Consider the following 25,319-nt stretch of genomic DNA (forward strand, 5'->3'; position numbering starts at 1 on the left):
TCCGTTCAACTTGATGTTTTGTTTAAAAAACAAGGACATTTCTAAGTGACCTCCAACCTTTTCAACAGTAGTGTATATTGAACTATTTCAGACTTAAAAAAAACAGAAAAACATATACAATGACTTGCAAAACCCCTCTCTCATAGCTGAAGAACTAGTGGCAATAGCCAACTCTTGAATAGGATTATTGCCTACTGTTGTGCTATAGTAGTAAACTCTCATTATTAAAAAAATTAACTCTCAATTGTACAAGCAAACTATATTTGATCAACTGATAAGATACATTCTGAGGTTTTTCCTCTTGAAATTAACCAATACATGTCATCATCGTCATTGAACATATTTGCTTTCTCAGGAATAAAAACAGGGCTGGGTCTAGTTCTTTGAAAATAGTCTCTTTAATGGCGGTCACCTTTGAACATCTTGACAGGTGATAGCTTTGTGTCAGTCTCAGTCCTTTTGTTGTAAGAAAAAGGAAAGAAAAGGGATTATGTAATCAGCGAAAATGCGGTATGAGCTCTGATTTAGAGTCTTGAAAATAGTTTAAAATGAAATCCTTTCCCAAATGACAGTCATACAAGCTGAAAAATACAAAAATGTCACAACATTGTCATTACATTTTTATACAGTATATGTAGTCTGTAATTGTAATCTTTGTCAGAGTTATGTTGATATCTGATCATATAAAATATAGATAATATGTGGGGTTTCAAACATTAATCCATGCTCACTATGCCGCTTTGAACTTACCTTTTAACAGGTCAAGTGGAACAAAAATGGCACATCAACATACTATATTTAGCCACATATCTGCTTCTCTCTGTTGGAAAACTGCATTGTCAACCAAGCAGCAAAGTTTCTATCATAGGCTACACACAAAGGAAAAGAAAAGAAAAGAAAAAAGGTTTCTCAAGCTCACCAAAATGTGGTACAGCATAATAAGGAAGATGCACAACCAAATAGACTTTGAATTGGCAGAAGTTAATGAAAGAAGACACTGCTCTTTCAATTCATGTTACCCCAACAAATAATTCCCCTGAAAGTATTCAGACCCTTTGACTTTTCCCACATATTTGTACGTTACAGCCTGATTCTAAAATTGATTAAATAGTTCTTTCACCTCATCAATCTACACACAATACCCCATAATGACAAAGCAAAAGCAGTTTATAGAATTTCTCTCAAGCTCTGTCAGGTTGGATGGGGAGCTTTGTTGCACAGATATTTTCAGGTCTCTCTAGAGATGTTCGATCGGGTTTAAGTCCGGGCTCTGGCTGGGACACTCAAGGACATTCAGAGACTTGACTCAAAGCCAATCCTGCGTTGTCTTGGCTGTGTGCTTAGGGTCGCTGTCTTGTTGGAAGGTGAACCTTCGCCCCAGTCTGAGGTCCTGAGCACTCTGGAGCAGGTTTTTATCAAGTGCCTTTTACTGAGGAGTGGCTTCCGTCTAGCCACTCTACCATAAAAGGCCTGATTGGTGGAATGCTGCAGAGATGGTTGTTCTTCTGGAAGGTTCTCGCATCTCCACAGAGGAACTCTGAAGCTCTATCAGAGTGACCAGTGGGTTCTTGGTCACCTCCCTGACCAAGGCCCTTCTCCCCCGATTGCTCAGTTTGGCCAGGCGACCAAACTTCTTCTATTTAAGATTGATGGAGGCCACTGTGTTCTTGGGGACCTTCAGTGCTACAAAAATGTTTTGTAGCAGATCGGTGCCTCGACACAATCCTGTCTCTGAGCTCTCATGGCTTGGTTTTTGCTTTGACATGCACTTTCAACTGTGGGACCTTATATAGACAGGTGTGTCCAATAAATTGAATTGACCACATATGGACTCCAATCAAGTTGTAGAAACATCTCAAGGATGATCAATGGAAACAGGATGCACCCGAGCTCAATTTTGAGTCTCACAGCAAAGGGTCTGAATACTTATGTAAATAAGGTATCTGTTTTTTTATTTTATAAATTTGCCCCAAAATCTAAAAACCTGTTTTCGATTTGTTATTATGGGCTATTGTGTGTAGATTGCTGAGGATTTTTTTATTTAATACATTTTTGAATAAGGCTTTAACGTAACAAAATGTGGAAAAAGTCAAGGGGTCTGAATACTTTCTGAAAGGAACTGTATACCATTCTTTGCAGCCAAATCTGATCATCATTTTCACACATACTAGGTGATGCCATCATGATTGATAAAACAATGGTTTATATATGTAAAGTTAGCAGACATGAGTACAAACAAGTGAAAATAAAGTGGTGACCTTGAAATCATCTGACCTATAAAACATCTGATCTTTAAAACGTATTTGAAGCTTTTTGTCTATTCACAGTTTGCACAATTCTCAAAACAATAAAAACATGACACAAAAAAAAACATTAGAACATATATTGTATATATATACCCAGTTGAAGTCGGAAGTTTACATACACCTTAGCCAAATACATTTAAACTCAGTTTTTCACAATTCCTGATATTTAATCCTAGTAAACATTCCTTGTCTTAGGTCAGTTAGGATCACCACTTTATTTTAAGAAAGTGAAATGTCAGAATAATAATAGAGAGAATGATTTACTTCAGCTTTTATTTCTTTCATCACATTCCCAGTGGGTCATACTCAATTAGTATTTGGTAGCATTGCCTTTCAATTGTTTAACTTGGGTCAAACGTGTCAGGGAGCCTTCCACAAGCTTCCCACAATAAGTTGGGTGAATTTTGGCCCACTCCTCCTGACAGAGCTGGTGTAACTGAGTCAGGTTTGTAGGCATCCTTGCTCACACGTGCTTTTTCAGTTCTGCCCACACATTTTCAATAGGATTGAGGTCAGGGCTTTGTGATGGACACTCCAATACCTTGACTTTGTTGTCCTTAAGCCATTTTGCCACAACTTTGGAAGAATGCTTGGGGGTCATTGTCCATTTGGAAGAGCCATTTGCGACCAAGATTTAACTTCCTGACTGATGTCTTGAGATGTTGCTTCAATATATCCACAATATATCCACACCCCCGTGCTTCACGGTTGGGATGGTGTACATTGGCTTGCAAGCCACCCACTTTTTCCTCCAAACATAACGATGGTCATTATGGCCAAACAGTTCTATTTTTTTTTTCATTGACCAGAGGACATTTCTCCAAAAAGTACGATCTTTGTCCCCATGTGCAGTTGCAAACCATAGTCTGGCTTTTTTATGGCGGTTTTGGAGCAGTGGCTTCTTCCTTGCTGAGCGGCCTTTCAGGTTATGTCGATATAGGACTTGTTTTACTGTGGATATAGATCATTTGTACCTGTTTCCTCCAGCTTCTTCACAGGGTCCTTTGCTGTTGTTTTGGGATTGATTTGCATTTTTCGCACCAAAGTAAGTTCATCTCTAGGAGATAGAATGCTTCTCCTTCTTGACGCGGTATGACAGCTGCGTGGTCCCATGGTGTTTATACTTGCGTACTATTGCTTGTACAGATGAATGTGGTACTTTCAGGCATTTGGAAATTGCTCCCAAGGATGAATCAGACTTGTGGAAGTCCAAAAATGTTTTTCTCAGGACTTGGCTTATTTCTTTTGATTTTCCCACAATGTCAAGCAAAGAGGCACTGAGTTTGAAGGTAGGCCCTGAAGTACATCCAAAGGTACACCTCCAATTGACTCAAATAATGTCAATTAGCCTATCAGAAGCTTCTAAAGCCATGACATCACTTTCTGTAATTTTCCAAGCTGTATAAAGGCACAGTCAATTTAGTGTATGTAAACTTCTGACCCATTGGAATTGTGATACAGTGAAATAATCTGTCTGTAAACAATTGTTGGAAAAATGTGTTGTGCCATGCACAAAGTAGATGTCCTAACCGACTTGCCAAAACTATAGTTTGTTAACAAGAAATTTGTGGAGTGGTTGAAAAATTAGTTTTAATGACTCCAACCTAAGTATATGTAAACTTCCGACTTCAACTGTATATATAAAAATAACAAAGCTCCACTTTAACACTGCAATTGGCATGTTCTTTGAGAGCTGTTGAGAGGGGTGTCACGTCATTGCATCAGTAAACTATTTTCCAGTGTGTGGGCTGTTCACACTCCTTCTCACTGTCCCCACAGAAGCGGTTGTAGGTAGTTTGGGGGTCGAATCCCAGAATCTCTCTCTCCTCGTGGATCCGGAAAGAGAAGGTCGACACAGATGTTCCGATAAAATACCTGGGAAATGGGAGGGCGATAGTGGGAATTCAATTCAATGCAACTTTATCTATCCCCCAGGGGCAATTAAGAAAGACAAGTCAATTTTACAAGTATCAAATCAATAGAAAGTCTTCAACACACGAAATACAGTATACAATAGACTTCACATTCCTCATCACCTCATACAATACAAAATACAACAGGCTAATAATATAGATTTAAATTCAGGGCAAATATTCTAAGGTGCAGTAGAAGTACAATGATGGGTTTACCACTCCAGTACTGTAATAGATTTCTAGTGGAGTGATCCAGAAACTAACGTGATTGGAATGCACCCTCAGAACATGTGATTATAAGGGACAATGGCTTTCAGGTCCATATGTGGGTCTGACGTACACAGGTGACAAAGACAACTATTGTACCATATGATCCATTAGTTCAGTGGAAAATATTGACTTAATTTAACAGCAGAATCTTGGACAACATAGAGTACAATATATATACAGTTTGTTTGAAGTACAGAGTATTATCATGAATACCTAGATCTGCCATCTCACATTTAAAATGGGATACAAAAACTTCAATGATCTTACTTTACTCCTTCAAGAGTATTTAAATGATACTGTTTATCCCACTATCATGGGTGGCTTATTACATTTAAACATTTTGATGTCGAGTAATGATGATGTAAAGCAAACCTCGAAAATGTTTTAAGGAATTGTTTCGGCCTATTTTTACACTGCTCTGACAATCGAATTCCCTTTACAGACATTTTATAAAAATATGATCTTAAAGGACACTTACAGGCTAATAAAATAATTACAATACTGTAAGTGGTATCACATGGCCCACTATCCTACTGTAGCCTACAGAATGTGAGGGTAACAAAAGCTGTTTAACTACAGTATGCTCGTGTGCACTTCAACAAAAGAAAAGTACAAGAATGTCTGCATCATGTGTACTTGTCACAGCTCCCCACCCTCAGTCTGCACACATTGTGCAACCCTTTCTTTCAACTGAATGGTGGAACATAAAAGCATTCATTGTGAGGAGAGCTGTACCTGGCATGTGCGCAGATCCATTGGTCGATGATAGCCACGCCCCCGTCCTTGAGTAGTTCCAGGTCCTCCCAGGTGGGCTCAAAGCGTGTAATCTCTGGTAATATCTTCTTCAACTCCTCCAGCTCTGCACAAGACAGACAGACGCCTCATCAGGAACACACTGGGCCTTAGAGCCATACTCTGACTGGCCCTATTGTCTAGATCTAGAGATTAGATTAGAAAAGTGTATTGAAGTGCCACCCCACGATGACACAATAATACAAAAACAACAACTCAAAATTAGTTGAGACACTAAAAAACAATCATAGTCAAACATGGTACAGGCGTTATCTACTGTATAATGCATTATATCATACGCATGTAAGCATAATCAAAAAACAAAGTACAGTAGAAAAAAGAACAATTAGGCATTTATAAAGAAACGTCCCCGTTGGGGGATAAGGTGGCAGGCTTTGGCACATGCATTTACATTATTGTTACCTGACAAAATTTCACACAATTTATTATTTTCATCTAGTCCGTTAAAATTATAATTTTTTTCTGGAGAGCTGACGAAAAAGACCATCCTTAATGTCATTGTATAACCAACAGACTCTCTGTGGAGTAGGCTAAAGACAGCATAAACCTGCCAAGCCTCTACTGGGTTATACGGTTGGGGTCAGTTCCATTTCAAAAGTCAACTGAAATTCTAATTCCTAACACAATTATTTTGTTATTTTCTTAGTGCTGCAAATATGAATGGCTTTATTTTCAATTTATTTATTTTACATTCAACATCAAATCAATGGCACCAAAGTACAACTGTACCTTCCTCATCTGCGTCAGTGGCAACAAAGACTCTGTCTAGTTTGTTTTTCTTCATGAGGTTCCTGATCTTCTTGACAGCTCCTTTGAGGCTGGGCACATCCTCTCTGTGACCCCAGATAAAATCCTTCCTTCTCAGGTGGACACCCAGGTACGGCCCCCCTCTGGCAGAACCCAGCTTATTCTGAGTTTACACACAGAAATTAATAACACGTCAAACCACTCATGCCCAATTAAAATTACCCACCAATAGCAAAACAGAACTATTCTTAGCTTAAGACATTTCCTCCCCATTTTCCTCACAGTACATGTTGCTAGTGCAACAAGTAATCAATGTGGATAAATAAATACATATCATTTAAATGTGCAAGGCGTGTATGTATGTGAAAAGGTCTGAAAACCTTAATGCGAGTCCAGTCCTCGTTGTATACGGTCTGGTCCTGCTCGTCTGTGGAGTTCAGGTACTTTGCACGGAATTCGTCCCCTAGGAGACGCAGGTGTTTGGCAAAGACCATACTGCGGCGAGTCTACAGAGGAGAAGACACAAAAAGACTTAGGCAAAATGGAGGAGTGTTAAACAAATCAGGATGGAACTATTCACTACTCTGCATTAAAGTAACTATCCAGTGTTACCAGAGTTCTATGAAATATGACCTATAATTAATTACAATATACAGTTGAAGCCGGTAGTTTACATACACCTTAGCCAAATACATTTAAACTCAGTTTCACAATTCCTGACATTTAATCCTAGTAAAAATTCCCTGTCTTAGGTCAGTTAGGATCACTTTATTTTAAGACAGAGAAATGTCAGAATAATAGTAGAGAGAATTACTTATTTCAGCTTTAATTTCTATCATCACAATCCCAGTGGGTCAGAAGTTTACATACACTCAATTAGTATTTGGTAGCATTGCCTTTCAATTGTTTAACTTGGGTCAAACGTTTCAGGCAGCCTTCCACAAGCTTCCCACAATAAGTTGGGTGCATTTTGGCCCATCCATCCTGACAGAGCTGGTGTAACTGAGTCAGGTTTGTAGGCCTCCATGCTCGCCCACGCTTTTTCAGTTCTGCCCACACATTTTCCATGGGATTGAGGTCAGGGCTTTGTAAAGGACACTCCAATACCTTGACTTTGTTGTCCTTAAGCCATTTTGCTACAATTTTGGAAGTATGCTTGGGGTCATTGTCCATTTGGAAGACCCATTTGCGACCAAGCTTTAACTTCCTGGCAGAAGTCTTGAGATGCTGCTTCAGTATATCCACATAATTTTTCTACCTCATGATGCCATCTATTTTATGAAGTGCACCAGTCCCTCTTGCAGCAAAGCACCCCCACAACATGCTGCCACCCCCGTGCTTCACAGTTGGGATGGTGTTCATTGGCTTACAAGCCTCCCCCTTTTTCCTCCTAACAAAACGATGGTCATTATGGCCAAACAGTTCCATTTTTGTTTCATTGACCAGAGGACATTTCTCCAAAAAGTATGATCTTTGTCCCCATGTGCAGTTGCAAACTGTATGGCTTTTTTTATGGCGGTTTTGGAGCAGTGGCTTCTTCATTGCTGAGCAGCCTTTCAGGTTATGTCGATATAGGACTCGTTTTACTGTGGAAATAGATACTTTTGTACCCGTTTCCTCCAGCATCTTCACAAGGTCCTTTGCTGTTGTTCTGGGATTGATTTCCACTTTTCGCACCAAAGTACGTTCATCTCTAGGAGACAGAACGCGTCTCCTTCCTGAGCGGTATGACGGCTGCGTGGTCCTATGCTGTTTATACTTACGTACTATTGTTTGTACAGATGAACGTGGTACCTTCAGGTGTTTAGAAATTGCTCCCAAGGATGAACCAGACTCGTGGAGGTCTACAATTTTTTTCTGAGGTCTTGGCTGATTTCTTTTGATTTTCCCATGATGTCAAGCAAAGAGGCACTGAGTTTAAAGGTAGGCCTTGAAATACATCCACAGGTACGCCTCCAATTGACTCAAATGATGTCAATTAGCCTATCAGAAGCTTCTAAAGCCATGACATAATCTTCTGGAATTTTCCAAGCTGTTTAAAGACACAGTCAACTTAGTGTATGTTTACGTCTGACCCACTGGAATTGTGGTAGAGTGAATTATAAGTGAAAGAATCTGTCTGTAAACAATTGTTGGAAAATGACTTATGTCATGCACAAAGTAGATGTCCTAACCGACTTGCCAAAACTATAGTTTGTTAACAAGAAATGTGTGGAGTGGATGAAAAACGAGTTTTAATGACTCCAACCTAATTGTATGTAAACTTCCGATTTCAACTGTATGATTGTAGGCTGTCAACCATTACCAGACATAGATACATTCTTTACAACATGACATCAGACTTACATCCCAGTAGTCCTTTCCTGCGTAGTGATCATGGAGGACAGTCTCTGCTTTGTCCAACATCACAGAACTGCGGGGATATGAAAGGAAAGAGCTCCATCAGTGAACACATGTCCACATCTCATACAGTACATACAACAAGTCCAATAAAGACTATGCTGCCAACTCTAGAATATTACTTTTTGTTTAAATAGGAAGTCCACATTAAACCTGTAATAGTGGTATAATTATATCACATCCTTGGACAAGAAGATTAGGATTCAATAATTGTATCTATCTTATCCAAACACACATTTATTGACTCACGTTGATGTGATGTTGTTCTGCAGGAGTGGTGCCAGGATGGAGGCGTGGCCCTGAGCTGACAGACAAGTGACGTTCACACCCCTGGTTTCCTCATAGCCCCAAAACCATCCTCTAACAGCGGGAGAGGGAAGAGAAGAAAGAGGTGAGACATGCTTTCAAATTAGGGAAAACTGCTCACAACGAACATGACAATATTATTTATATGAATATAAGTCATACTCACTACACCCACTATACTACTACTACTACTACTACAGCTCGTTCCACTGCCATAAAACACATTTTAATAGCTGAAACAAGTATTTACCTTTGATAATTCAACTTTGCGAGACATAAAGGTAGGTAAGCACAGATGCCAAACTCATTGTTAGTGTCCACATGCAGTAGTCCTATGCATCTTTGGAATGTATTGTGTTGAGTCTATTATGTTCCTATCCATCTCTGAACCTGGTGATTACTGTACCTGTAATAACCCTGTTTGTCTTTGGAGTACAATAACCGTTCAACGCAGGGTCGCTGGTCCACTTTCTCCTCCCATTTCCCATCAGTCCACCCTTCAGCGTAGTTCTGTAGCACCAGGACCTGGTCAATAAATGGGCCTCCAGACTCTGGAGCCAAAAACATGGAAATATAACATGTTACTTTAAGCCTGAAGGTATAATGTTTTATATCTTCTTATAAGCATGTATAAGCCTTTATAACCATGTATCATTATGCATTAATTATACCTATGGAACAATCCTTAACAGAGGAAAAAAAATTGAAATTAGCCAGATGTCAGGGAAAGTCAACCAACCACAAAAACATGGACATTTACTCAAATGTCTGAGGGGTGACCAGAACGGTACTCTGATATTTTTCTTTTACATTGGTCTTTCCAGCACGATCCCAGCAACTATCGTCGATACAAAACCAGGCTAGCCCAGTACAGGGACTCGTTTCCAGCTGCGATGTAACTTAAGCATTACGATGATCATACCAGATGCATCGTTATTTACGAGCACTAAATAGTGCACTAAATCACAGATTGGGCACATCATTGCGCACATGTTGTCACATATCATGAAACAAAAATTACAGACAGCAGCCTAGTCGCAAAATATACAGTGCCTTGCGAAAGTATTCATCCCCTTGGCATTTTTCCTATTTTGATGCCTTACAACCTGGAATTAAAATATATTTTTTGGGGGGTTTGTATCATTTGATTTATACAACGTGCCTACCACTTTGAAGATGCTAAATATTTATTTTTGTGAAACAAACAAGAAATATGACAAAAAACCTGAAAACTTGAACATGCATAACTATTATCCCCCCAAGTCAATACTTTGTAGAGCCAACTTATGCAGCAAATACAGCTGCAAGTCTCTTGGGATATGTCTCTATAAGCTTGGCACATCTCGCCACTGGAATTTTTGCCCATTCTTCAAGGCAAAACTGCTCCATCTCCTTCAAGTTGGATGGGTTCCTGCTGATGTCCAGCAATCTTTCAGTCATACCACAGATTCTCAATTGGATTGAGGTCTGGGCTTTGACTAGGCCATTCCAAGACAAATAAATGCTTCCCCTCAAACCACTTGAGTGTTGCTTTAGCAGTATGCTTAGGGTCATTGTCCTGCTGGAAGGTGAACATCCGTCCCAGTCTCAAATCTCTGGAAGACTGAAACAGGTTTCCCTCAAGAATTTCTCTGTATTTAGCGCCATCCATCATTCTTTCAATTCTGACCGGTTTCCCAGTCCTTGCTGATGAAAAACATCCCACAGCATGATGCTGCCACCACCATGCTTCACTGTGGGGATGATGTTCTCAGGGTGATGAGAGATATTGGGTTTGTGCCAGACATAGCATTTTCCTTGATGGCCAAAAAGCTACATTTTAGTCTCAGCTGACCAGAGAACCTTCTTCCATATGTTTGGGGAGTCTCCCACATTCCTTTTGGTGAACACCAAACGTGTTTGCTTATTTGTTTCTTTAAGCAATGGCTTTTTCCCCTGGCCATTCTTCCGTAAAGCCCAGCTCTGTGGAGTGTACGGCTTAAAGTGGTCCTATAGACAGATACTCCAATCTCCGATGTGGAGCTTTGCAGCTCCTTCAGGGTTATCTTTGGTCTCTTTGATGCCTCTCTGATTAAGGCCCTCTGTCACGCCCTGACCATAGTTTGCTTTGTATGTTTCTATGTTATGTTTGGTCAGGGTGTGATGTGAGTGGGCATTCTATGTTGTATGTCTAGTTTGTCTGTTTCTATGTGTTTGGCCTGATATGATTCTCAATCAGAGGCAGGTGTCAGCCGTTGTCTCTGATTGGGAGCCATATTTAGGTAGCCTGTTTGTCATTGTGGGTTGTCAGTGATTGCTCCTGTGTTTTTGTATTTTTCACTGTTCAGGACTGTTTCGTTTCGTTCTCGTGTTTTGTTGTATTTGTGAAATTATTCGTGTTCAATAAAATGGATAATCATCACGCTGCATTTTGGTCCTCCTCTGTTTCTCATAACGACGAACGTTATACCCTCCTTGCCTGGTCCGTGAGTTTTGGTGGGCGGCCCCCTCTTGGCAGGTTTGTTGTGGTGCCATAATCTTTCCATTTTTAAATAATGGATTTAATGGTGCTCCGTGGGATGTTGAAAGTTTCTGATATATTTTTTATAACCCAAACCTGATCTGTACTTCTCCACAACTTTGTTCCTGACCTGTTTGGAGAGCTCCTTGGTCTTCATGGTGCCGCTTGCTTGGTGGTGCCCCTTGTTAAGTGGTGTTGCAGACTCTGGGGCCTTTCAGAACAGGTGTATATATACTGAGATCATGTGACAGATCATGTGACACTTAGATTGCACACAGGTGAACTTTATTTGATTAATTATGTGACTTCTTAAGGTAATTAGTTGCACCAGATCTTATTTAGTGGCTTCACAGCAAAGGGGGTGAATACATATGCACGCACCAATTTTCCGTTTAAAATGATTTCACTTCACCAATTTGGACTATTTTGTGTATGCCCATTACATGAAATCCAAATAAAAAGAATTTAAATGACAGGTTGTAATGCAACAAAATAGGAAAAACGCCAAGGGGGTGAATACTTTTGCAAGGCACTGTAATTCAATTGATTTAACATGATTGAAATAACATACATAAGCCCATGTACAGTGCCTTCAGAAAGTTAACACGCCTTGACATTTTCCACATTTTGTTGTGTTACAGCGTGAATAAGCTCAGGAGTAAACATTTTCCTTACATGTCACATGATAAGTTGAACGGACTCTGTGTGCAATAGTGTTTAACATGATATTTTAATTACTCTACCAATGTATGTACCCCACACACACACACAATTATCTTTAAGGTCCCTCAGTCGAGCAGTGAGTTTCAAGCACAGATTCAACCACGAAGACCAGGGAGATTTTCTAACGGGTCGCAAAGAAGAGCACCTATTAGTAAATGGGTATAAAAAGCATACACTGAATATCCCTTTGAGCATGGTGCAGTTATTAATTACACTTTGGATGGTGTATCAATACACCCAGTCACTACAAAGATACAGGCATCCTTCCTAACTCAGTTGCCACAGAGGAAGGAAACCGCTCAGAGATTTTACCATGAAGCCAATGGGGATATTAAAACAGTTAGATTTTAATGGCTGTGATAAGAGATAACTGAGGATGGATCAACAACACTGCAGTTACTCCACAATACTAACCTAAATGACAGAGTGAAAAGAAGGAAGCCTGTACAGAATAAAATATTCCTAAACATGCATTCTGTTTGTAATAAGGCACTAAAGTAGAACTGAAAAAAATCTGACAAAGAAATAGCCTTTTTGTCCTGAATAAAAAGCATTTTGTTTGGGGAAAATCCAACACATCACTGAGTACCACTCTTCATATTTTCAAGCATTGTGGTGGCTGGGTATGCTTGTCATCTGTTTTTTTTAGGAATAGAGCTAAGCACCGGCAAAATCCTAGAGGAAAACATCAGTCTGCTTCCAGACACTGGGAGACAAATTAACCTTTCCGCAGGACAATTACCAAAAACACAAGGCCAAAGTTGCTTACCAAGACGAAATTGAATGTTGCTGAGTGGCCTAGTTACAGTTTTAACTTAAATCGGCTTGAAAATCTATGGCAAGATTTGAAAATGGGTGTCGAGCAATGACCAACAACCAACTTGACAGAACATGAATGCATTTTTTAAAGAATAATGGACAAATATTGTACAATCCAGGTGTGCTAAGTTCTTAGAGACTTACCCAGAAAGACTCATAGCTGTAATCGTTGCCAAAAGTGACATGTACTAACATGTATTGACTCAGGGGGTTGAATACTTATCTAATCGACATATAATTGTGTTTTAATGTTAGAATTTTTCTTCCACTTTGACATTAGAGTATTTTGTAAATATCCTTGACAAAAAAATGACAATTAAAGATATTTCAAGGTGTCAGAAAAAGAGGAAAATGGAATACATTTAACGAGAGATATAAGAAGGATCAGGAAACTATTTGTATTTTTCTTTACATATATTTTCCCATTTATTTTAGGCACTAAACTATCTCCATATACAGTGCATTCTGAAAGTTTTCAGACCCCTTCATTTCCCCCACATTTTGTTACGTTACAGCCTTATTATAAATGGATAGAAAAAAAACTCAATCTACACACATTACCCCATAATGACAAAGCAAAAAACGTTTTTTAGAAACTTTAGCAAATGTATTAAAAACAAAAACTGAAATATTACATTAACATAAGTATTCAGATCCTTTATTCAGTACATTAATGAAGCACCTTTGGCAACGATTACAGCCTGGTGTCTTCTTGGTTATGACACTAAAAAGCTTGGCAAACCTGTATTTGGGGGGTTTCTCCCATTGTTCACTGCAGATGCTCTCAAGTTCTGGATGGGGAGTGTCGCTGCACAGCTATTATCAGGTTTCTCCAGAGATGTTCGATCGGGTTCAAGTCCGGATTCTGGCTGGGCCACTCAAGGATATTCAGAGACTTGTCCCGAAGCCACTCCTATGTTGTCCTGGCGGTGTGCTTAGGGTTGTTGTCCTGTTGGAAGGTAAACCTTTGCCCCAATCTGAATTCCGAGCACTCTGGAGCAGGTTTTCATCAAGCATCTCGATCCCTTGATCCTGACTAGTCTCCCAGTCTCTGCAGCTGAAACACATCCCCAGAGCATGATGCTGCCACCACCATGCGTCACCGTAGGGATGGTGCCAGGTTTCCTCCAAATGTGACACTTGGCATTCAGGCCAAAGAGTTCAATCTTGGTTTCATCAGACCAGAGAATCTTGTTTCTCATGGTCTGAAAGTCCTTTTGGTGCCTTTTGGCAAACTCCAAGCGGGCTGTCATGTGCCTTTTACTGAGGAGGGGCTTCCGTCTGGCCACTCTACCATAAAAGGCCTGAGAGAGGAACTCTGGAGCTCTGTCTGAGTGACCATCAGGCTCTTGGTCACGTACCTGACCAAGACCCTTCTCCCGTGATTGCTCAGTTTGGCCGGCCGACCACCTCTGGGAAGAGTCTTGGTGGTTCCAAACTTCTTCCATTTAGGAATGATGGGGGCCACTGTGTTTTTGGGGACCTTCAATGCTGCTGAAACGTTTTGGTACTCTTCCCCAGATCTGTGCCTCAACACAATCCTGTCTCTGTGCTCTACAGACAATTCCTTCGACCTCATGGGTTGGTTTTTGCTCTGATATGCACTGTCATTGTTAAAAACCTGTTTCACTTTGTAATTATGGAGTATTGTGGATAGACTGATGAGAACTTCTTAAAAAAAAAAACTATTTTAGAATAAGGCTGTAACGTAACAAAATGTGGAAAAAGGGAAGGGATCTGAATACTTTCCGAATACTGGTACAGGGGACATTCATACAAGTCTTTGAGACTTGTGGGCGTCCTAGAGCAAAACAACCGACATGTGTACTGAACAAAAATATAAACCCAACATGTTGGTACCATTTTTCATGAGCTGAAATCCCAGAAATGTTCCATACTCACAAAAAGCATATTTCTCTCAAATGATATGCACAAATTTGTTTACAACCCTGTTAGTGATCATTTCTCCTTTACCAAGATAATCCATCCACCAGACAGGTGTGGCATATCAATACGATAATTAAACAGCATGATCATTACACAGGTGCACCTTGTGCTGGGGACAATAAAAGGCCACTCTAAAATGTGCAGTTGGATCACACAACACAATGCCACTGATGTCTCAAGTTTTGAGGGAGCAGGCAATTGGCATGCTGACTGCAGGAATGTCCAACAGAGCTGTTGCCAGATAATTTCATGTTTCTCTACCATAATCCGCCTCCAACGTAATTTTAGAGCATTTGGCAGTACATCCAAATGGCCTCACAACCGCAGACCATGTGTAACCACGCCAGCACAGTACCTCTACATACAGCTAATTCACCTGAGGGATCGTCTGAAAGAGGGGGGGGGGGGGGGGGGTGTTGAGGAGTATTTATGTCTGTAATAAAGCCATTTTGTGGGAGAAAACTAACTTTGATTGGCTGGGCCTGGCTGAGTCCTGTGACCCTGAGTCATCCCAAAAATTGGTCTTCTCACAAAACAATTGTGTTCGTGAGAGTCTCACCCTGCCATAGAGTGGCTTGTAGGCCAAACCGTTCAGACGGTTTCGTGAGAAGACCAATTTTTGGGATGTCTCATGGTCTAACAAACATCACTCTAGCTCTGTCACCTTTCACCGCAGATGCGGAAGGGCTACATAGGACCTTTTTTTTTTGATTATGTCAAGGGTTAAACCCACTTTGTAACATAACAAAATCTGAAAAAATTCAAGGGGTGTGAATACTTTCTGAAGGCACTGCAGCCTATGTATTTTTTAAGGCAGTCATCTCAAATTTAATTTGAAACATTTTATCCTTCACTTGTTTGTAACAATTGCAAATACTTTGGCAACATTGTATTTGTAGTCAACTTTGTAGTCACGTTACTAACGAAGGCTCGGGAAACACATCGGCCACTAAAGACACATGGTAAGATGGTTCTAACGATAATCTCAATGCTACGAAGGCTCTGGGAAACGAGGCCCAGCTCAGTTCGAATCAGGTCAGTTCAGTAGTGTGGAAAGGGTATGAGACTGCTGAACTCACCAGCTATAAACTCCTCGTACTCTATGACAGGCACGTTGCCCTGCAGGCTGGTGAGGCTGAAGAACTCTCCCCAGGGGATCCTGATCTGGTGGATGTCTGGGCTCTGCCAGTGGTAAAGACGTCCCCAGGGGGGCAGCACCAGCACCCAGTCACTGTGTCTCCTCAGGGTCTTCACCAGGGATGCCATGCGAATGTACACGTCCCGACGCAGGTTGAAACCCTCTGGGGGGTTGATGTCGTAAAGCAGGTACCTGGCAGCATAAAAATATAGAAATAGTATTATACGTTTCATTGTGTTCTGTTAAGCTATGCGCCTGGCTGGCAGCCTCATAAACATGAGTTCTGTTGGAGCTAGACACTGCGGTCAAGTGAGCCAATTTGTGTGCCTGAATACATAACACTTTACGGTGTCATGTGTTTTCTGGTAGGGAAACTGAATAGGATGCACTGTCATGCACAGATAGAGACAAGCGCCTTATCAACAATTATTTTGATACAATGCCCATATTATGCCAGCTTAAAATATAGGTTAATATAACTGGTTATTCTTTATTACAGTGAATTTTGAGGTAACATTAGTTCACCATAAAATTGGATGGTAAACATTTTCTCATGTCTGCCACTAGTACATCACTAATCCATTGTCTTTAACATTCAAAGCATAACATGCCCATATGATGACAGCTACAAGATAAGAAAAACACTAGTTTACTTTAAATTACAGTGACATTTGATGGATTATAATTACATTTTAATACAGTTAAAATGGATGGTAAACATTTTGTAACATGTCTGCCACTAATACATTAGTAATCCATTGTCAGTAATATTGCAACGCATAACATGCCCACATTATGCCAGCTTCAACACTGGAAAAAGTCTAGTTTACTTTATATTGGAGTGAACTTTGATTAATTATAATTTTAAGACAGTAAAATTGGATGGTAAACATTTTGTCACATCTGTACACTTATTTCCCTTTTAAAAAATGTTGCCATTTTTCACATCTGTAAATCTTAACAAACTTGTTTTTCTCTGAGAATAGACATTTTCCTTAAGGGGATGTTCCCCCAATCTACCCTAACACCAGTATTTACATCCACATTTGAAGGATATTTTTTCCTTTAAAGTTATATAAAGTACAACAAGTAGTAAAGTAACAAGTAATAAACAAGATGTTTCAAAGGAGATAGATAGTAAAAAAAATATATATATATTTTAAACAAGTGTTCAACTGCAATAAATAAGATAGCTCACCTTGCTACCAACCCAGGTTGTCCATCCAAAACATTAAGTTAATCAGGCGCCCCAATGTCAGTTAACCTCTCCATAAATATATCACTCTAAAACACCCATGTGTTAGTATTTGTAGTTTTTTCAGTCTGAGGGCTAGTCTGCAATATCTTTCTGCGATTTCAACAAATGTTGTTTACTGACGCTATACTGTTCTGTAGTGTGCGATCTGGTAGGCCTATGATTTCTTCTTTTATGTCCGTCTTTATGTCAAATCAAATCAAATGTATTTATATAGCCCTTCTTACATCAACTGATATGTTAAAGTGCTGTACAGATACCCAGCCTAAAACCCCAAACAGCAAGCAATGCAGGTGTAGAAGCACGTATATGTATATTGTGGGCAGGTATGGCTGACACGATTTCTTGAAAAGACGGCACACCATGGTTTTGTCTTCTGATGCATGTTTCACGATTTCAACCATCTTAGATGGCATTGTAGCTGTCATAATATGGGCATGTTATGCTTTGCAATGTTAATGACAATGGATTAGTAATGTACTAGTGTCAAACGTGAGAAAAAGTTTTACTGTGTAAAAATGTAATTATGTTACCTCAAAGTTCACTGAAAATATAGAATAACCAAATATTTTAACACATATTTTAAGCTGGCATAATAGCAATGGTCATCACACTGGATTAATGACCTACTAAAAAAACAAGCTCACTTGCTGTGAAGATGTGTGTGTGTGTGTTTGTATGTCATGACTGTAAACACTTGGTTTAACAATTGACAATTACGCTACTGCAGCCTCACTCTACCCGTGATATCAAAGTCATTTTTGATAATGCGCAAAAATGAAATAAACGATGTGGTATAATTTTGATTATGGAAGATTGAATAAGTGTGCTTCAAACTATTTGCTTAGAATGATTTGTAGCTATCATCTATATGTACATGACAGTGCACCAGACTCAGTTTCCCCACCAGAAAACACGCGACACCGTAAAGTGTTGTATATTTGCGCACAATTTCACACGAAAACGGAAGAGCGGATGGCTTTGCGAGTGTCTGCTCACTTGACCGCAGTGAGCTATACCTCCCAGATACCCAGGTGATGTTCACTCATCGGCGGTCAACTGTAGTCTACATTTGAACATTTTGTGTTAGTGTTGTGCCTGCCATACAGGTTTGATATGTTTTATTTGTATTTAACTTTTAACTAGGCAAGACAGTTTAAAACAAATTATTATTTACAATGACAGCCTACCAAAAGGCCTCCTGCGGGGACGGAGGCTGGGATTAAAAATAAAAATATTCGACAAAACACACATCACGGCAAGAGAGACACCACAACACTACATAAAGAGAGACCTGAGACAACAGTATGGCAGCAGCACAAAACATGGAACAAACAGCAAAGAAATATAACCAGGCAGATTTGATTTATTCTCAGTTTATAGAATGATTTCTGATTACATTATGTATCCCACGTCTTGAGCACATTTTTAAAAACTAAAATGACTGCTCTAGAAGCAAATAACATATTATATGCGCCCCTAATACAATATTGAAATACAAACTACAGCAAAGGTAGGCCATTGTGTTTAGCCTGCACCCCCTACCGCAGATCCCGTGCTGCTGCAACGGACGGTGAAAAAACGGTATTTCCTGCTCGGAATGTATCTTCAGTTTGACCTTCGACGACTACAGCGCTCAACGCGAGAAAAGACAAACACAATTTGATTAAAGAGTGCACAGAAAAAAGCCACAACACCGGCGAATTGAAACCTCCGCTAAATCTGTGGTCCGCCATTTTTTATTTAAGCAACGCACTTCCGGGAGGGTGAAGCGTCTGTGGTTACATAGCAACTGCTTTGATTTGTATAACAATTTGTTAACAGTGGGTGTGTAAGTAAATCTGCGCTCTGGTTGTTCGTATCAGTTATTCTGCGCATTGACACACTCAGACAAGAGTGCTCTGAAATAGTAGTAAATAGCCAGAGCGAATTTACGAACGCACCCAGTATCTGAATGCGTTACAGGATCTGTTCGTAAATTCACTCTGGATGACGCTCAAAGCGTTGTCAAATTGTCGAAAATTCAGAGCGTTGTCAGATTGTCCGTTCGTAAATTCAGAGCCTTTCGTTATCGGAGCGTTCAGAGCGCACACTGGACGCTCTGGCGGTGGAGTATGGTTGATCCGAGCGTTCTGACCTCACAACAGCTGTCAAGCCCCGAAGCTTGCTAGCTACTTCCAGACACAAATAATAGAACACCTCACTGACTAGTTTACTCACCCTAGCAGAGCTGTTTTCATGTTATCCAGGGCGTTGGTGACTATAACTGCTGCTCTCAACAATGGATTTACGCTTTACTGACACGGGCCATATTCAATGGGTGTTGAGTGTTAGTACATTAATTCGTCAGTTCGTCAGAGTGAATTTACGAACGCACCCATAAGTATCACTACAGATCGAAGAATGATCCTGATGTATACATCTGAAGCATCCGGTAGGCGTTTCCACTCTCCACCAAATATGGTGATGAGAGGAAGCCCAGTGACCGGCAGTGGGAAAAGACGGAGCGAGATGGATTTTGGCCGACATTCTGCACATTTTTTCATCAACGAAACATTTGATCTCAATACAGTTTTATATTCCAGAAACTGCAGTCTTTTACGAACAGAGTGATCAACGTTTTGTAGACTTTAACTTTTGCCAAAGTTTTTAAAAATTGCGTTGTTCAAAAGGAGTGCAAGCCCCGATTGAGTTATTGCACACGCGCACTTCACAGAGTAGGCATTCCCTAACGGGAATATGCAAAAATTTGCTAGAACAGGCCAATAGGATCTCGCTCGCTCTTGCTTGGCTCTGTCCGCCTCCTTGCTTGTCCTGCCCACTGTGATTCATTTGATAATGTTGGAAACGACAGGCAGTGGTCTATCTTGGGTTAGTTATACAAATCTTTGGTATCACATGCCAACGTATGCGTGTGAGAAGGGGGTAGATTTTTAAGGCTGCTCAATTATATTCTTCCTAATTTTCCTTCTATAAGTTTACATTATGTGCACCGACAGTAAGATTGGAATACAATTTAAAAAGTCCCATTCCAGAAACATTCCATATCACTCAATTGATATTTTGGTATAATATGGCTTATAATGAATATAATAGAAAGATAGTAGAATATAAAAGCATTAGATCCTATAAATGTTACTTTCAGCTAGAGTAACTGTCACACTTGATATTTTGATAGAATATAATAGATCCTACACATCAGTCACTGGCTTTATCAATAAGTGCATCGAGGACATTTTCCCCACAGTGACTGTACGTACATACCCCAACCAGAAGCCATGGATTGCAGGCAACATTCGCACTGAGCTAAAGGGTACCACTGCCACTTTCAAGGTGTGGGACTCTAACCCGGAGGCTTATAAGAAATCCTGCTATGCCCTCCGACAAACCATCAAACAGGCAAAGCGCCAATACAGGACTAAGATCAAATTGTACTACCCCAGCTCCAACGCTCGTCGGATGTGGCAGGGCCTGCCAACTATTACAGACTACAAAGGGAAGCACAGCCGCGAGCTGCCCAGTGACACGAGCCTACCAGTCGAGCTAAATCACTTCTATGCTCGCTTCGAGGCAAGCAACACTGAGGCATGCATGAGAGCATCAGCTGTTCCGGATGACTGTGTGATCATGCTCTACGTAGCCGATGTGAGGAAGACCTTTAAACAGGTCAACATTCACAAGGTCGCTGGGCTAGACGGATTACCAGGACGTGTGCTCCGGGCATGTGCTGACTAACTGGCAGGTGTCTTCACTGACATTTTCAACATGTCCCTGATTGAGTCTGTAATACCAACATGCTTCAAGCATGTTGCCTGTGCCCAAGAGCACTAAGGTAACCTGCCTAAATGACTACAGTAGCACTCACGTCCATAGCCATGAATTGCTCTGAAAGTCTGGTAAAAAAATCTCTGAAACTGGAAACACCTATCTCCCTCACTAGCTTTAAGCACCAGCTGTCAGAGCAGCTCATAGATTACTGCACCTGTACATAACCCATCTACAATTTAGCCCAAACAACTACCTCTTTACCTACTGTATTTATTTATTAATTTATTTTGCTCCTTTGCACCCCATTATTTCTGTCTCTACTTTGCACTTTCTTCCAATGCAAACCAACCATTCCAGTGTTTTTTTTTTTTTTTTAGTTTTTATTTTACTTGCTGTGTTGTACTCACTTCGCCTCCATGGCCTTTTTATATTTTTATTTATTTATACATATATCTGTTTGCCTTCACCTCCCTTATCTCACCTCACTTGCTCACATTGTATATAGACTTATTTTTTTATCTTTTTCACTGTATTATTGACTATATGTTTGTTTTTACTCCATGTGTAACTATGTGTTGTTGTATGTGTCGAACTGCTTTGCTTTATCTTGGCCAGGTCGCAATTGTAAATGAGAACGTGTTCTCAATTTGCCTACCTGGTTAAATAAAGGTTAAATAAATAAATAAATAAAAAAAAATGGCTCACATTAACACCATTATCCCAGTGACCCTAGATGCACTCCAATTTGCAAACCGCTTAAACAGCTCCACAGATGATGCAATCTCTATTGCACTCCACACTGCCCTTTCCCACCTGGACAATAGGAACACCTACGTGAGAATGGTACTCATTGATTACAGCTCAGCGTTCAACACCATAGTGCCCTCAAAACTCATCACTAAGCTAAAGATCCTGGGACTAAACACATCCCTCTGCAACTGGATCCTGGACTTCCTGACGGGACGCCCCTAGGTGGTGAGGGTAGGTAGCAACTCATCTGCCACGCTGATCCTGAACACCGGAGCCCCTCAGGGGTGCGTGCTCAGTCCCCTCCTTTACTCCTTGTTCCCCCACGACTGCATGGCCAGACACAACTCCAACACCATCATTAAGTTTGCAGACGACACTACAGTGTTAGGCCTGATCACCGACAACGACGAGACAGCCTATATGGAGTTGGTCGAAGACCTGACCTGACCGGTGCCAGAATAACAACCTATCCCTCAACGTAATCAAGACAAAGGAGATGATTGTGGACTATAGGAAAAGGAGGACCGAGCACACCTCCATTCTCATCAACAGGGCTGTAGTGGAGCAGGTTGAGAGCTTCAAATTCCTTGGTGTTCACATCATCAACAAACTAACATGGTCCAAACACACCAAGACAGTTGTGAAGAGGACACAACAAAACCTATTCCCTCTCAGAAGACTGAAAAGATTTGGCATGGGTCTTCAGATCCTCAAAAGGTTCTACAGCTGCAACATCGAGAGCATCCTGACTGGTTGCATCACTGCCTGGTACGGCAACTGCTCGGCCTCTGGCCGCAAGGCATTACAGAGGGTAGTGCGTACGGCCCAGTACATCACTGGGGCCAAGCTGCCTGCATTCCAGGACCTCTACACCAGGCGGTCAGAGGAGGGACCTAAAAGTTGTCAAAGACCCCAGCCACACTAGTCATAGACTGTTCTCTCTGCTACCACATGACAAGCGGTACCGGAGCGCCAAATCTATGACCAAAAGGCTTCTCAACAGATTTTACCCCCAAGCCATAAGACTCCTGAACAGGTAATCAAATGGCTACCCGGACTATTTGCATTGTGTCCTGCCATTTATCATCTATGCATAGTCACTTTAACTATACCTACATGTACATATTATGTCAATTAGCCCGACTAACCTGTGCCCCCACACATTGGCTCTGTACCGGTACCACCTGTATATAGCCTCGCTACTGTTAAGCCTCGCTTAAAAATTGCACTGTTGGTTAGGACTTGTAAGTAAGCATGTCACTGTTGTATTCGGCGCATGTGACAAATACACTTTGATTTGATTTGCTCTGTTAAACCTACTCTTTGGAATGACTTCAATAGCAACAGTGAATATATTTAGTTATGAAGAGGTTTCTTAATAATCATTCTCAACATAGCACATTGCTTATCGTCAGTGACAAATATGAAAGCTAAGCACGGCTGGTTTTGGTTAAAACCCTGGATGAGAGACCAAATAGCTGTACGTCAACTCTATTATTCGGCACACGTGACAAATAAACTTTGATTTGATTTGAACTAGAGTAGGCTAACTGTCCCTATCAATATTTTGGAGCATAGTATAGAATGGAATAGAATAGGTGCATCATTACATAATTGGAGTTTGCTTATTGCAATTCCACCAATGTGAGATTAGAGCAGGGGTTCCCAAACTTTTAAACTAGGTGCCCCTCTTTCAGCATTGGGGAACATCCTGCACCTCCCACCTCTATTTCTATCGGCACAAGCACTGTTCATGACACAAACTGTTCTCACCCCTCCTGTTGCTGGAGAGATTTTTGCAGGTTTAAGCTTATTTTCTGCATTCCTACAGATTTTGTAATGGGGTGCAAAGAACATTTTGCCGTTTTAAAGCACATCTTGCAATTCTATACATTTTGCCATGTCTAATGTGTATAGATCTGACATTTAAAAAAAATATATATATCTATGGGCTAAACAATCGAAATAAAAAAACGTTAGCTGTAATGGGCTAGTTGATCTGGACACTGATAAATTATAAATGGCTCTCTAAATTTTGCAATGACTAACATAAGAGGAACTGATGACGCGCTACCCAATTTCGGCTCCCCACAGTTTTTGTTTGTTTGTTTTGTCACAAGAGGGCGGTATTGCACTGTCAAATGCCTTCATCTCATCCTGGCAATGAGTTATGATAGTTATGATGATGCAGACCCCGTTTTGAAGAGTTTAGGCAATTTTTTTTCTCTCTTAAAATCTCACCTAAGGTGATTGAATGGCGCGTTGCAGCACGTGTGCAGTTAGCCACTCCCTATGCCCGTAGTCCCTATCGGTTAGTGCTCCAGTGGAAGTCCTCATAGCCGGATGAGAGACGCATGCAGAATTCAGGGATAGAGGAAACTTTTTTCATCTGAAGCGATATCTCCGGGATTCTACATTGTCCTCCAGAGTGTATTTAGGGGACAACATTTCCAATTTGGAGGTAAGTAGAATAGTTTTATTCTCAACATTTTCCACACTGTCTTGAGTAGCCTAACACAAGAAGTTCTAGCCTAGACACTGTTTGCAACTTTTTGCACGCCTATCACTTGTTGGTGTTACTTTGTAATTGACAATTCAGCGTTGGTTGCATAATCTGACATTTTTTGTATAGTTAGAATTCTCCTTTCCAAAATGTGTCTAATCATTAGGCTATTTGCCCATTCATATAACGTTACATGGCCATTCAACCCGTTCGTTCTTTAGCCTACACCAATGCCACCAGTCTCATGAGCTTTTATGTTCAAGATCTTCAAATAGCACTAGCATATATATATATATATTTTTTTGCTGATTTGTATTACTTGTGAAATTTCAATGCCACGAAGTCTTTATTTAGCGTTAAACTATCCCCTTAAATGTTTCAAGCATCCTTGCCTTTGTTTGTCTTTGAATATGCTACGTGTAGCTTGTATGTGTGATGGTTTTGTACTTTTCACTCAGAATCGTTTCGACCATTCTAGAGCTCTTGTACTTTTTCGTGTGAGGGGAAAAGAGAAGGCTACTACCGGGAGCGGATGGGTCTACTTTTGTTACTCTTCTCACCTTGTCCAAATCTGGGTCGATTTTGTATTGTTAATTAAGAATGCACTCTAGTGATTTCGAACATCTGTGGTCAGTACGCTCGAACAGAACACAACACTAAGATAGCGGTACATAAATTGAAAATTGTTAGGACAAGGGTGGAAAAAAATAACAGCAACTCTAAAAACAAAGCAGATGTATTTTCGGAGATTTCATGCACTCACTAGACTAGGCTATCAATGTTTCTGCCCTTGCACTGCTCCACACTTCAGTCCACTATGCATAAGAATGGGATTTCACGCCAGAATAATGTACTTACATTGCATCTCCTTTGAAATATCCCGGAATGAAATGCACTCACACACAGATTTGTAATGGAGATTGAAATGTCTTACTAGCCTACACACCATCTACTTTAAAACCTAAAAAGCCCCTGTTGTTCTCTGAGAAACAAGACAGGAGAATCTCTGGGAAGTCTCTCTGCTTTTCCTCCTGCTGGAATTCCCTTTGGATCCAGGGCCAGGCTTGCACTCTATAGGAACTTGACATTTTGGAGCATGGAAAACTAATGCTTTGCAGAAAGCAAGGGCCCAAAAAACATAAACCAGAATTGGGTTAGGTC

The 25,319-nt window shown here is 40.5% G+C and overlaps 2 protein-coding genes across 4 annotated transcripts in view; one reads left to right on the forward strand and one right to left on the reverse strand.

Annotated features, from left to right (window-relative positions):
- Positions 1 to 379: 379 nt before the first annotated feature.
- On the reverse strand, positions 380 to 25,112 carry LOC129821082 (GDP-fucose protein O-fucosyltransferase 2-like). 3 transcript variants are annotated; one of them, XM_055878356.1, is made up of 9 exons: positions 25,017 to 25,112; positions 15,824 to 16,074; positions 9,162 to 9,306; positions 8,699 to 8,809; positions 8,396 to 8,462; positions 6,430 to 6,555; positions 6,032 to 6,212; positions 5,225 to 5,348; positions 380 to 4,181 (listed from the first exon to the last, which is right to left on the reverse strand). In XM_055878356.1, coding segments are annotated over exons 1-9 (1,161 nt in total). In that variant the 5' UTR covers positions 25,019 to 25,112; the 3' UTR covers positions 380 to 4,027. The 3 variants fall into 3 exon arrangements, with proteins under 3 accessions (XP_055734331.1, XP_055734330.1, XP_055734329.1); XM_055878355.1 differs by lacking the exon at positions 25,017 to 25,112 and adding an exon at positions 19,358 to 19,518; XM_055878354.1 differs by lacking the exon at positions 25,017 to 25,112 and adding an exon at positions 18,683 to 18,910.
- The window catches only part of LOC129821081 (unconventional myosin-Ib-like), a 150,175-nt gene continuing 148,781 nt past the window's right edge, over positions 23,926 to 25,319 (forward strand). The window contains exon 1 of the mRNA XM_055878349.1: positions 23,926 to 24,116. The gene's annotated coding sequence lies outside the window, so the exon portion shown is untranslated. The remainder of the gene's footprint in view (positions 24,117 to 25,319) is intronic.

The sequence above is a fragment of the Salvelinus fontinalis genome, chromosome 23, assembly GCF_029448725.1.
Source record: "Salvelinus fontinalis isolate EN_2023a chromosome 23, ASM2944872v1, whole genome shotgun sequence".
Classification (NCBI taxonomy): Eukaryota; Metazoa; Chordata; class Actinopteri; order Salmoniformes; family Salmonidae; genus Salvelinus; species Salvelinus fontinalis.

Coding starts and splice junctions, on each gene's coding strand:
- LOC129821082 (XM_055878354.1), bottom strand. CDS start 18,873: ATGGCGGACCACAGATTTAGCGGAGGTTTCAATTCGCCGGTGTTGTGG. Junction 8,810..9,161: donor GACAAACAGGGTTATTACAG/GTACAGTAATCA, acceptor TCCCGCTGTTAG/AGGATGGTTTTGGGGCTATG. Junction 5,349..6,031: donor CACTGACGCAGATGAGGAAG/GTACAGTTGTAC, acceptor TGTCTTGTGCAG/AGCTGGAGGAGTTGAAGAAG.